The sequence below is a fragment of the Lutra lutra genome, chromosome 14, assembly GCF_902655055.1.
Source record: "Lutra lutra chromosome 14, mLutLut1.2, whole genome shotgun sequence".
Classification (NCBI taxonomy): domain Eukaryota; kingdom Metazoa; phylum Chordata; class Mammalia; order Carnivora; family Mustelidae; genus Lutra; species Lutra lutra.
Window position 1 is genome coordinate 5,803,333 of NC_062291.1, and position 14,401 is coordinate 5,817,733.

At 51.4% G+C, this 14,401-nt stretch overlaps 1 protein-coding gene across 5 annotated transcripts in view; it reads right to left on the reverse strand.

Annotated features, from left to right (window-relative positions):
* The window catches only part of TARBP1 (TAR (HIV-1) RNA binding protein 1), a 92,915-nt gene that overhangs the window by 4,497 nt on the left and 74,017 nt on the right, over window positions 1-14,401 (reverse strand). For 4 of the 5 annotated variants that reach the window (XM_047701327.1, XM_047701325.1, XM_047701326.1 and 1 more), the window contains 3 exons: window positions 8,264-8,460; window positions 4,504-4,585; window positions 2,457-2,628 (listed from right to left, as the gene is read on the reverse strand). In XM_047701327.1, coding sequence (XP_047557283.1) covers window positions 2,457-2,628; window positions 4,504-4,585; window positions 8,264-8,460 — 451 coding nt within the window. The remainder of the gene's footprint in view (window positions 1-2,456; window positions 2,629-4,503; window positions 4,586-8,263; window positions 8,461-14,401) is intronic. The other variant, XM_047701329.1, reaches the window with a different exon arrangement.

The window sequence follows — 14,401 nt, forward strand, 5'->3', positions numbered from 1 at the left end:
ACAAACATACATAGTCTTTATCCTAAATTATTTTACAAGTACTTAGGGGAATTTCCCTCAAATGAGTAATATGTGTAAGACTGATGAATCACAGACTTGTACCCCTGAAACAATACATTTTATGTTAAAAATAAAATAAAATGATCAACTGATAGAAAAATGACGACGCTCTCTGAGGCAATTATCCCTTAACCAATGCTACGAGTATGCAGAATGTTATTAACCTGTCTGATGCAGCGTTCTGATCTGTAGCACAGGACCGAGACTACCCTTCCAGGCTCTTCCTCAACGGCTCTACTCCAGACTGCTGACTGAGCCATCAGGGAGCACAGAGCTTACCTGGACGGACGAGACATGCAAATACCAGAACACGGGGCTATAGCGAGGGATGTCATGTCTGTGAGAGGGAGAGATGGGCAGAGAAAAGACCCAGGAAGGCTCAGAGAGGAATGTGCAAACAGCGAGTGTGGGAGGGCAGTGTAGACTGTAGGGACAGGTATGCACGTGCACAGGGCATGGGAGGACCATGACTCGGGCAGTGACAGAACTCTGCTGTAGCTCACAGTGTGCTGTGGATGGAACATGATGGCCCAGAACATAAAAAGAGCATAAAAGACTTGTATGGAATGATAAAGAACTTACTCTGCAGGTAGAAGCCATTAAAGGGTTTTAAAAAGGGGGATAACAGCACCGGTTTTGTGTTTTAGGAAAAACCCCCCTTCAAAGTGAGGTGAGGATAAGTTGGGGCCTTTGCGCCAGTCCCAGCAAAGACAAAGTCTAAATTAAGTCCAGGCAAGAGCAGAAGCAGCCAGATCTGGGAGGCAGAATCGCCCCGATTTGGTGACATGAATACGGCACAGGAGAATGACTTCTCTGGCGACTGAGTGGCACCACTGACGGAAGGGGTTATAGAGGAGGTAAGTGTGGGCAGTGAAAGCATCCAGGGGACACGAACGCTGGTCTTCACATAAAGACGGCACTGCAACACCCCCTCCTTTTCCCACCAAACAACACAAAACAGAGACCCCCTCAGCCTTTTCCCCACCCGAGAGACACCTGGATTCTCAGCTCCGCTCTGCGACCCAACGCAAACCAGCTGCCCATGTGTGCTGTCGTCCTCTCTCCTCCGTCTCTGCTCAGCCCGCCCCACTGGGGCCGTCCCCACCACACTGATGAAGTAGTTTTGTCACCACCTTCTGTCCCCGGATCTCCCTGTTTGAGGTCCTGTTTTGGGAAAGCTCTCCCTCTGGATATTTGCTCAACTGCTCTCGCTTCACCGAGGTCCTACTCAGTGTCGGCTCCTGAGAAAGGGCTCTTTGATCCTCCATCCCGCTTTGTGTTTATGGTACCTCCTGTGCAGAAATGAGTATAAGCTGCCTAAGGGCAGGGAATTGGCCTTCTGTCCAGCACAGAGGAGGCAATAAGTCTTGACTGAAGGAATAAATAAATTTAAGGTGATTATGTCTTAAAATGTATTAGTGAACCATCCGGAGTATTTGATAAAAAATGCACTTTTCCGGAACTTTCCTCTACACACACTGAATTAAAATCTAAGTGTGTGTGGGGAGGGGGTCCCAAGTATCTGTACTTTACACAAGTTGTCCAAAGAATTCTTGAAAACATTAAAATTTTAGAGCACTACAAGTATACAGGACAAAGACGAACCCCTAAAGAGGAGACAGGTCAGATGGAAGCGGAAAATCAGGACAGCAAGAAGCCAGCAGATCAATGCGCCATACAGGGCAGGTGTGCTTAGAGAAGAGCGCCCACTTAGGCTCTATGAAGGAGACAAAGACCGTTTCTGATTTTCTGAAAGATTCTTCAGTGGTTCTGGGTCAGGGAGAGCCAGAACGAGGGCCAAAGGAGTGGCCACGGCGAGGAGAATGGGAGCCCGCTGCTCCACAACCATTAACACTCGCTGTGGTTTCCAGGACGGGTGGGAGACCCGGTCCTTGGTTTTTCCAGGGGTCACTGGATTGTGCGGGAGATGGGGAGGAGGTGAGCAGCTGATGGAAATGTGGGTCCTTCAGAAAGGCGAAGGGAAGCAGTGTCAGAGGGTGCAGAAACAGGAGAAAGAAGGCCGAACAGACGAGTGAGGTCCAGCCAGACCCGCGGGGGACGAGAATCGAAAGCTCTGCTTTACTCCTAAATGGGCCAAGACATGAGATTTCATAATCGGACCCTTTTTAATTAACAGTAATATTTCAAGGAAAAACGAAGTTACTAGCTTTATATAACAAAGCAGATTAGGCTCTCCTTGGCTTTTTATAGTGAAGCCAAGCAATTAAAAATACCAAAGTTATAGCACCTTTTTTCACAGTCTTTCCTCTAAGTGGAGGAGGAACAGACTTCAGCACATCAGTGAGAAGTGGTACGATCACCTCTCTGTTTTCAAGAACTGAAACGAGTAAGGCTAACCAAGTTAACAAGGGCAGAAAAAGAAAACACGTCTTTACCTACGTCCTGCTGAGCCCAGTCACCCGGTTTCAGTTCACAGAGGTGAGCCGGCGAAAGGTACCACTGAAATCCTGCATCTGAGGGGATGTCCGTGAATCTGGTAAATTTACCAATGGCAATCCATTCGTCTTCAACCATGCCTGAAAGGCGTGGAAGGATGTAAAATATGGTCTGAAAAGAGAATTGTAAAATCTAATTTTTTTCCCCTTAAAAATAACAAAGAAATACATGGTAACATGTTTAAAGTACAACTTATTTACTCTTACTGATCTATTCTCCCAAACTGTCACAGTGGCCATCTTATATACGTTCATTTATATCTGGGAGGAACTGTCTGTCCACATTTCTCATCTTTTCTAAGCCGTCAGGGGGTTAACTTAGGAAATGCTGAGGGCAGGCAGATCTACCACTGCACTCTTGACAAAAACAAGAAGTGTTTTAGGACTGCTCAATGTTAGTGTCGGGCAACACTTATCAGTGCCCATTGCTGAAAACCGAACTCCTCCACAGACAATCAAGGTTCAGCTCTTCGGATGCCAAATCTTTCCCCTGGCTACCATTAGACAAATTTGAATCTGAATGTTGTCTTGACCGTGTATTAGCTGTGACGTCAGCCAGACCACTTAGCCTCCCTTGGCTTCAACCTCCTCATTTGTCACGAGGATACCATCAGGTTAAAGAGCCCCTCGAGGCTGTGTAAACCGGAGTGTGACACCGCTGGGCATGGTAACCGCCCAGTTACTACGTAGGCAATCCTGGCTTTTTCTTACCTACGAACCGAAACGGAACCAGAGACGAAGTCAGCGCAGGTGAAAAGGCGTGCACAGAACAGAAGCACAAGTAACAGGCGATTTAAAAACGACACAGAAAACGCGAGATGAGGCACATGTCCTCCCAATGGCCTCGGCAGTAAAGAATGGCTTTCTGCACACCGGCTCTACGTGACAACCGGCACACGATGCGGACGGGGCGGGACGGCCCAGTGCAAATGCAGAGCAAGGCAGGGTTCTCCCGGGCCATCATGTTACCACCACGTGCAGCCTGTCGCTGACAGAGGAGAAAACACCCAGAAGGGGGATGTGCGGCGTTGGGGACAGAGATGAAGCCAAAAGAGAAGAAAGGACTTAGTCCTGCTGAAGGATGGAACAGGAGGGGCTGACCTAACCCTAGAGACCTATTCCGAGTCCTTCAGAAAGGCGCCCAACAACGCATTCCGGGCACAGAAGAACACAGAACAGAGCGTGTTAAAATACCTGAAAAATAAAATCCTGCATTTTTGCAGTAAAGCAACATGAGTGCACAGAAACCCCACAGCGCAGGACCTTCTGTAGCAAATACCTCACAATACACAGACTGATATTCTTTTAAAAGGCCAGTTTCTGAGTAACCAACCCCCCGGATTGCGCCTGCGCGACAGGCTAACGTTCCTGTGGAAAAGTCCCAGGTCATGTGTTTTAAATGCAAAGGCAGAACCTTACATTTAGAATCTAAAAAGGAAGAAAGTGATACGATTCACACAATCCTAATAATTTGTATATTAATTTGCATGCTAATTGTACTAAACATGCTTATGGTTCTTAAAATTACACGAACACCCTGGGCTACGAGGAGGTGGTGTGCCATGACCGACACGATTCTCTCGTCGCCCAGTACCAAAACACTGCTAGTAACAAAAGAACAGATCGTTTCGCTTTCGTTAGCAACGGGCTTCATTACGACAAAGTCTCCCCTGCACAAATGTTCTCACTCACTTCCTATTAATGTCAGAACAGATTTCTGTTTAAATAACCCCCCTTCCAGGGTTTGCGAGCCAGATGGCCTCAGAAACAGAAAGTGACAATGACTCGCCCATTTCCACTCCTTATGAGGGAAACGCAAGTCGTTGGCACGAAGGAACAAAATTAAACTTAGAACTTTACAACGTGAAGGTGTTGTTGTAAGAGGAAAAAAAATCGCTTAACTGTAACTTTCCCAGAACTGTGGCAGAAAGGAGGTGCCGCGATTAAAGACAGAGTCAAGAATTTACAGAGGACACTCTCCACTCACCTCCAGACAGTAATCCTGAACTGGGTGGAAATTGGCAAAAAAGAAATGCTCTTGGATGCGCTGCCAATTCTTCTTGGCGTTCCTGAGGGTGAAACGTATGGTATGAGGTACGGACAAGTGAGATGATGCGGAATCAATTAGATAATCACATAAAGGTACTGCAGAGTTTAGAAGGAATGGAAAATTTTGTGAATTTTATCTGAAGACTTATACACCCTTCCCTCCAAGATCAACATACGTTAAAAATGGACACTGAATTTGACATTTTGAATGCGAGTCCAAGACAAAGAAAGGACTGTTTCACAGCTTGACAACGAGGAGCAAACTCTCCAGCAGAGTGTGCAGAGGCCTGTGCTCCGTCAGAGGCGAAGGAGGCAGACAGGCCATCCGCTGGCACCGATGCGGAAATCACAGGCACGGCCTGTGGGACGGACGGCTTCCAGGCTTGGGGAGAAAGCATTCTGAAAGGGCACATGTAAGAAATCTGGCATGGAGTCTTCAGGTCTCCATCCAGCAGTAAACACTTATTCTTCTCCGAAGATCCACGACACACGGCCCAACTGAACCAGCATTCCCAAACCAGAGCAGGCTGTGAAGTCCCAACACACCTGCCACTAAAAGGCAAAGGCCGTAGGGATGAAAACTACAGAACACACTGGCAGGTGTCAGTTTAAAATCATGATCAACAGCCCAAAGCAAAGTAGCAATTTTGGGGCATTTTCCTGCAAGACGGTTCTCCCATGATGGCCGCCGAGCCTCCCTTACCGGTCAGCGCCCCCACCCCTCTGTGCCTGATCATGGAGTCTCCGCAGCACTGTGGTGAGGGAGGGAGACTTCACCTCTGGCGCCTCCTACCACCTACCCTCCTGTCCCCTTGCCGCAGGGGTCTCTGTTCAAAGGACATACTCGGTACCCAGCGTGTGCTCTGGATCCCGCTCCCTGAACTGTCCCCGCGCTGCTCCCGAGCCTGCTCAAAGGGCCGTCTGTCCGATCTGACAAAGGAAGCAGCGTGCGACAGCGCCAGACAGTGCCTTCGGGGTCAGCGTGAGAGGGAGAGCAAGGGAGCAGTGGGCGGCTGCGGAAGAAAACCCCTCAGGAGAGAAACCCCTCTGGGCGCAGGAGGGGTGGGGACAGGGGCAGGAGACCGTCTGGCCTGGGTCTGACACCCTTCTGCGCCGTCCGAATTCCTAGCCGGGAACCCTGAGGGAAAACAACAGATGTGACCAAATGAAAGCAAAGCCTCCTCGGACAACACATCCACAACCTTCTTGCTGACCATCTCGGAGGAGGTTGGAGAGAACTATCTACGACTTGCCTGTGTTTTACCTTCTTCATCAGCCTTTTTTTTTTTTTTTTTAAACTAAAGACATGAAGTATTTCATAGATTCAGGTACAGAAAAGACATGAGCAGACAGCAATGAGCCTATCCCCGGCTCGAACAGTGGCATATCGTCCCACCACTCCTAAGCCACGTTAATTTGTCGGCCCCACCAGCGAGGCTGCTGACTGGCTCTCGCTAAATCCAGTGGGTGCTTTTAGGCTCTCATTTCACTTACTCAAACCCATCTGTTTCTCTGCACCCCACTCATCTAACACACGATTTCCTCCCATTTTCTATGGCCTCTGGTCGGCTCCTCCTACTTTAAAAAAATGGCAAAAGCAAACCGGGTGAGGTCATTCCTGAGTTTAAACCATTCGCTCCCCAGGAGCCCGAGCCCCCTGGCGTCCCACTGCCCACACGCACCGCTCTCGGGCCAGACCAGCCCCATTCAGTCGCACACGCCTGCCTCGGCGCTGCCCAGAGATCACCGTCCCCACGCCTCGTCTGCCTCTTTCCCACTGTCCTTTACAGGGTACTCACAGGTTCTGTTACTTAGAAGAGTGTGCACTTTCTCATCACAATCTTTACTTTCCCACCGGAGTACCTGCCACGATCTAAGTTACTTTACTGTGTGACTCTTTACGTGCTGTCCTGTTCAAGCGATCGGGAGCCACACGAGGCCAGGGCATCCGCTGGGACCTGCCGCTGAGGCCCCAGGACTCGGCCTGCACAGAACGATTCTGCCGTGTGTTTGAAGAGCAGGGATGTTCTAATGCCCGGGGTCCTTTTTTTTTTTTTTTTTTTTTTTACTGGGTATGTCTCCTACCCGGTACTAGGATTTTAAAAGTAATGGTATTGCGTAAAAGGGTGTTTTACTGCTTAATAAAAAAGGAGCCGAACCAACTGTTTTCAGAAGTCAAAACACAGCGGCCAAGGAACTTTGAAAAGGCTCAACCACCAACCAAAACACCACAATACCAAACAAATCATGGTTTCTGCACAGAGCAAACCATAAACTGACAATGCCTCTTCGCGTGTCAAATTGATTCAATTCCCCCACACGTCCTCCCACTGAGGGGCTGCAGTGTGTACACACCTGCCCACCGAGGAGCAACAGGTCGTTCAGGGTTGCCCGACAAGATCAGGAACTCTAGCAGCCGGAACATACCTGGAAGGGTGGGGATTCTAGGTACTGCTGTGGTGAGCGACTAATTTTAATGATTATTAGCTGGGACCAGAACTTGAGTCGGCTTTCTAAACACCCAACCGTGCACAACGTATCAGAGGCGTCCAGCCCCTTCCTTTGCACTTGTGTCCCTCCCCTGTAATCTGTCCGATGTCCCCACCTAACTCTCCTCTCTGATTTTTCTCTGTTGTAGCCCATGTAGTTATATTTTAGTATCTATATTTGCTGAATTGAGGCTCTTCCTCCTGAACCACCAAAACCTCTTTTACCCAGTCACCTAAATGCCTCTTTTCAACTGATGTGTTCAAAGTAGAAGCAGGCAGAAGGGCTAGAAGGTAGTAGTTGTGGCCGCGGAATCCTCCGTCCCGACCCCACACAAAGCTTTGTAAGGATTCGCACAGTCTCATTTACGCCACTTGTTACCTTGATGGTCAGGCAGAGACCCTCTAGGTTACTGGTTTCCCAAACACTATTTCGTACGCTTCATACACTGCTTCTCACCTTTTATCTGTCCGTTTATAAAAATTAGTGAGTGCTTTGAGGGTCTGAAAGAAACCTCTTATATTGATGGGCAGTGCCTGGGTCTCTGAAAATTATAAAAATCTGGGCATTCTTGGATAGTGGTCATCAATGCTAATAATAAAAAAGTAAAACAAGAGCAACTCCCTGAGAGCCAGGGAAATCAGCTCAGATACCTGCAGACACTAGGAGACGCTGCCTGCCCTAGTGTGGCAGGAGCAGGGCCCGGAGAGCGCAGGGAGCCCAGCAGCCTCCCCTGCTCTGTCCACAGCACAGCAGCCTACCTGCTCAACAGCAAGCATCTGTGCGGGGCCCGCTCTGGGAAATAAAGACAATCTCTAAGAAAAGGAAAAGAAAAAAGCGTCCGTCCTTAATTAGCCCAGCCGTGGGGCTGAGAGCATGTCTTCACAGTCAGACCCTTCTGCTTCTCAGCACCTCTTTGACAAGAGAGGACGGTAACAGCCATACCGAAGACAGCTATCTGAAGGTGTGTACAAGATTATTTACAAAATGAAGGACCAAGGATAAGAACGCAAAGAAGGTCGTGAGGGAGCTGACCACAGTTAGAGCCGTCGGGAAACCACACAGCGAAGCGCGCCCTGCTCCCATGGGGTCTTGTCCGAGCTCTGCCGTCCGAGCACGACGGAATAATGGGAAGCTAACGAGGCCGAGGCCCCTATCCATCCCCTCTGTGTGCTGCTGGAAGGAAGGGGAAGCATGTGAGCTTTGCTTACCCTGTTCCGGGCATGTTTTCCACTTGGTTGAGACTGGATTCAATGACAGACGTCAATGACTCAAGTTCTTCCACGCACAGCGCCTTACACATGCTCCAGACCTTCTTCAGGGCAGCCAAGGCGTATAGTCGGATGCTGAAGTTGTGACTGAAACTCCACTGCAGCACGATGACAAGGGCTTTCTTCAGGACTGGTTTCTGGAAGGAAAGAGGGAAAAGTCTTCATATGGGCGCGTGGACCATCCCATTGAGTGGACAGGAGCCCAGCTGCTCTCACGGACTCTGCAGGAGCAGGGCTCCTCCTTCCTTCTCAGACACAGGTGCGCTGGCATGAGCAATTTCCTCGAGGAAGAAAGATGCTCCCAGCTCCTTAACTTCCATTTCTGAGGTGGCTGCTGTCCACGTTCCCTTCACAGCAGCACCTGGGCTAAAGGACTGAGCCCCTCCACGTCTGTGCGAACAGACCCCCGGGGTGTACACGTCACGAGTGTTCTCCGAGCCCCCACTTCTGGTGCACGTCCAGCTGCTTCTAAAGCAGGGCCCTCCAACAAGCCTGTTTTCCTCCAGGTCTTTGTGAACAACTGTTTCCCTCATGATGCTCTTGGCCCCGCCGAGCGCTGAGGAGTGGCAGGAAAATTTAAAAATGGGGAGGAAAATGATAAAAGTTTAAACTTCCCTGTAGTCCTTCCCTGTGAATTCATAGACCGTCCCATCTTCACAGCCTTCAGATTTCAGGCAGCAACGGTCCCTGACTTCCAGAACCACACAGGTCCACAGACAGTGAAAGGCAGAGGAAGCGACACGGATTAATGTGCAAACCAGATGGATGGAAACTTTTAATAAAACGTCAGGAGCTCCCTTGATGCTCGTGCCAAATGGCCCGTCTGCAAACGTCTGTGGGGCTACACCTTGCGGACAGTGCTACGGTTTCCACTGACTAAAAACCACCGAGCTCACGGAAGACTTGACCAACACCCTGCACGGTTAACGGAGCATTTCAATCTCCCCAAGCCTCTTTGAGGACAAAAATACAGACATGTAGGATCCTATTTAGTCCTTTACTCAAAATATGGTCAACATTCATCCAAGGTCGCTGCACTGTCAGCATCACAAGGACACCAGGGGGAGACACACGCGTAACTGTCACAAACGCACGACCATGCCCTCGTAAGGAGCAACTTGAACCAATACTGGAGCATGTGGAGCTCGGCCAGAGGCAGGAACTAGGCAGATGGGGCCCAGCAAAAAGGCTACGGAGGAAGAACAATTTTCAAAAAGGAAGCAAGGAAGGCTGAGGGGCATACCAGATGCGGATCTGAGAAAATCAGGAAACAGATTTATTTGGCCAGAAGGAAGACAGAAATGTCAGGTGGCGAAGGAAAGTGGCAACTTCTGAGTGACACGCGAGTAAGTATTTACTTGTATTTTAAAAGTTGAAAACCAAGACAGGTTATCCAGGACACCTGAAACACCATGAGAAGGAGATTTAAAAAGAGGAGACAAAGAGAATATTAATTATTACTAATATTTTATAGTCCTTTACAATTTTACGAGGCACATGTGAGAGCAGCTAAACATACATCCTACCGACAGTGTTAGACACGGACCACAAGTGCTGTGTAGGTTGTCTAATATGCACAGCTCCACAAGGACTGGGTGAAGATGAGGCAAACCAGACAGTGTCAGTAAAAGGACGGCCATCCCAAACATGACCGGTTCGAAACCGAACTCCCGATTTTTCCTATAACCCCCAGGAGGGAGGGGAGGGTACTCGCTCCCGACCCTCCCCCTGCCCTTACTCCGTGCCAGTTGCTGACTTCCACATGACGAGACCACTCACCTGTGGCCCGCACCTGCTGTCCCTTGGCCTGGAAAGTGCCCTGGACCCACGTGTGGTCGCTCACTCACTGCTTTCAGGTATGTGTTCAGGGTCACCTCTTGGGGAAGGTCTGCCCCGAACCTACCTCCTGATATAGCCACTCTGCCCCAGATACCCCGTTTCTAACCCCTTGTTCTGCGTTTCTACAAACCCTGTGTCACCACCTCGGATGCCTGGCTCACTCGGCGAAGCATCTGCCTTCGGCTCAGGTCATGATTCTGGGGTCCTGGGATCAAGTCACATTGGGCTCCCTGCTCAGTGGGGAGCCTGCTTTTCCCTCTGTCCACTTCTCCCACTGCTTGAGCTCTCTAATAAATAAAAATCTTAAAAGAAAAACCTGCATCACCACCTAACAGTGTAATGTCTACTTGTCATCTCTCCCCACACCAGAATGATGGTGGTGATGGTTTTGCTCACTGCAGAATTCTTAGGACCAGAACCACCAGCCTGGACACACGGAAGGTGTAGGACTATACTGGAGGGAGGAGGAGGGACGACTGCTCAGACACCCCTCCAGCGGGGCCTGTGCTCAACCACCTGCACCCCCTAAGGACAAGTGCTTCCCTCTCTTCTGAGTGGCTCACGAGGCTCTCCCTGCCCTTCTAAACCTTTCCACGGAGGCCTTGGAGCCCTCCCAGGATGGTCTCCAACCCCTAACCATTCTCTCCCACCTGTGAAGCCAGGAGAGGGTCTGCGCCGGTTCCGATCCCCAGCATGATTCAGGTCATCGTTTCCCTGCCATCAGAGAGACGGCCGCGTAGGTCCACCAGAGCGCAGCCCTTATCACAGAACCCGTAACTGTTCTTTCTAAAACCTTTGAAGCAGGTATTCCAACTTTTTAAAAAAGTTATCTACTTATTTTAGGGATGCCTGGGTGGCTCGGTCACCTGCCTTCAGCTAAGGGCATGATCTCAAAGTCCTGGGATTGAGCTCTGCATTGGGTTCCCTGCTCAGCGGGGTTCCCTGCTTCTCCCTCACCCACTCCCCCTGCTTGTGTTCCCTCTCTTGCTGTCAAATAAATAAATAAAATCTTTAAAAAAAAATAAAAAAATAAAGTTATCATTTGTTTTGGAGAGGGACGGGAAGGGGCAGAGGAAGAATCCCAAGCAGGCTCCCCGCTGAGTGAGGAGCCTGACACACAGCTTGATCTCACGACCCCGAGATCGTGACCTGAGCCAAAGTAAAACGACTGAGTCACTGAGGCGCCCCCAGGTATTCCAACTTCTGACCCCAAGCCCCAACCTCAGTCCGTCTCCTATCCCATCTGTTTCCCTCCTGTGCTCCTCATGGAGCTCGTCCCAGTCGCAGGCTCCCCACTGCTGGAAACTATGGATAAAGCCCCTTTCCTGACCTCTGCAGTCTCCTGGCCTTTCTCTCCTTGAAAACAGTTCTTCCCACGACCTTCAGGACACCCTGTTCTTCAGGTGGTCCCCCTCGCCCTCCTGCCTTCCTTCTCAATCTCCCTTTCTCCTGGGCCGTAGATGCCTGCGCTGCTCTGGGCTCTCTGTCTGGCTCCCTCTTCTGTCCGGCCGCACTCCCTGCACGGGCTTCCACGGCTTCCGTCCAGTCAGGGCTCCAGAGCGGGCGAGCCACGGCGCAGCTACTTCTCGTCTCTCAGCCGAGGTGCGGCCGCGTTAGCTGCAGACGTGCGCAGCTGCAGGAGGTCACACCGAGGTCCCCTCCAGCTAGCATGGGGCAAATCACAGCAGGGCATCCCAACCAGGGCACGGTCACGGACACAACCTATGGGTGTAACTGGGGTTTCCCCAGCATTCCTTGACCCCAGTTGAGCACGAGGTGTATCTGTACTGAGTTCTAGACCATTCTATCACATGTGTGGGCTCACAGAGCCAGAATCGCCATCACGAAACTGGACAGTTCCCACACCCGAGGACCCTCCTGTTGTCCTTTCATAACCAACGCCCCCCCGCCTCCTTCCCACACTCCTCTCCCCGCAGCCACTTTTTATACAACTGGCAGTGCTGTGAAGCCATCAGAGGTGAGCTATGGGCATGGAATCCGGCGGGAATGCGACAGAAATGGTCTTTATCACAGAGTCACTGGAAGCGCGAAGAGACGGGCTCTCGGCTCACGGCTGAGAGCTACATCGGGGAGCCCGCACCCACCACTCTCCTCCCTGACGGCATATGGAGCCTCCTCCATGCAGGCCTCCCGTGGCTCGCACAAGCAGAGCGATGAGATGCGCTCCCGGAACCAGGACCCTGGGCCCTAGCCCACCCCGTCCCAGAGGAAACAAACGACCCGGCTTGTCAGCAGAGGCCTGCTTCTGCTTCTAGGTCCAGAGCGAGTGCAGACACCCTGAGCCCCTGGCGACACGGTGTTTCCAAAATAGGCTTCTGTGCTCCAAGCTCGGCAGCAAGAAGGTGTGGTGAACCCTGCACCTTCAGGAGAGGAACAGAGCACCCCAGTTCATCGGCAGTTCCTCCACGCACCCCGAGCTACGCTAACAGCAGCAGCACTGACCCTCCACGCCTGCCCCTAAACCGATGACCACGTTCAAGTCGTGTTTCCTATCTGGCCCTCTTCCTGAGCCTCAGAGCCCTACGTGCACCTGCTGCCTCCCAGAGCCCTGGGGCTCCCCATGAGTGACAAACCCACGACCCATCCACTCGTCACCACGCCCTCGGTCTGTTCCTCCGGCTGCCTCCTGCCCAGTGAGAGGCGCCACCGACCCTGGAGGCCCAGGTCACTTCCCTGCTTCCCGCCTTCTTGCCACCACTGCCATCCACCGAGCCCTGGTGTTCCTTGCTAGCACACAGCTGTCACATCCGTCCCTCCGCTGCCTTCACGCCACACCCCAGCGCGGCTCATGGGACAGCACGGAGATCACCGCGAGAGCTCCCCAGCGGCTTCCAGTGTCGCCCCCATGACTGATCCTACACAGCACACTCACAGTACACAAATCGGACCACGTCACCCTCTGCAGCACCTCCCCCGTGCCCTCTGGATAAAGTCCAAATTCCTCACACGGAGCTTTGCTGTGTGTCCTCCCCATTGTCGAGCTACTTGTCCAAGTTACACAGCAAGCAGGAGACGGCGCTTAGATGGGATCCCAGGTCCCCTAGAGCTAGGACCCCCGACTCACAGACTGGGCTAAACCTGCTTTATAAAAGCCCTTGTGCGCTGGGCCCTGCCCACCCTGCAGCTCCTGTCCGTCTCCAGCGTCTCCCCACTCCCACCATGCCCTGCTCCCCTGCCTGAGGCCTCCGTGCTGAACCCAAAGTCCTCCCTCTGGGCCAAGGTTTGAGATCTCGCGGGTGCCCCGCAGCCCGCTGCACTTCCCCCACTGCACGCCCCCAGACCGAGCTGCATCCTGCTTCCCTGATCTCCGTGGTCCAGGGCAGTGCTCCGTAGAGGAAGCACTAACACCAGCTCGAGTGAGTGACACAGGGGGCTCGGTCCCTGAATGGGACAGGCACAGAGAAGGAAGAAGGACGCTTCTGAGCAGCGAGAGTGTAACCTCTGTGTTATTCAGTCCTTACAATGATCCTGTGAGGCAGGTAGTACCACGTCCAGTTTACAGCAGAGGAAAACCGGAGGAATAAAATCCAAACGCCTACCTCCCCTTTCAAATTTATTGATGCTCTCGGATAACCTTAATCCTCACTCCATGCTTTGCTCAGACTTCCTTAGTCTTTACGAATGTCCTTGTCCTGTTCTTAATCCATCCAGGACACGTTACCTCTAGTTCTCGCGTCCCCTCACTCTCCTCCTGGCTGTGACAGTTTCTCAGACTCGGCTTGTTTTCAATGACCTTGTCAGTTCTGAGGAACAGTGGTCAGGTCGGCTGGGATCTGAGTGATGTTTTTCTCACGCCTAGACTGGGGTTACGGTGTCGGGGAGGGAAACCACGAGGCCATTTCCATCACGTCCTACCAAGGGCACGGACTATGGCATGACTAAGCGCTGTCTGGGGCTCCCCTTCCTTACTCTGCTCCGAGGAAGGACATCACTAGGGCAGCTCACATTTTAGGACTGTGTGGTTATGTGTCCCCTCCTTGAGGCCAGAGTGACCACATAAATTATTTGGAATTATGCACAGGTTTGTTGACTTTCCCATTGGTTTATTTAATCATTCACATCTAAGTGAATTAAGATCCGTCTAAACTCATGAATATTTATTTCATTGCATTGTAACCCAGTGTTACTGTATTGTGTTGCTTGTCTCAGCTTTAGCCACGAGGGGGACTCTCGGGTGCTCCTGTGCCCCTTGGCAGATCTGCCCCACGACCCCCCCCC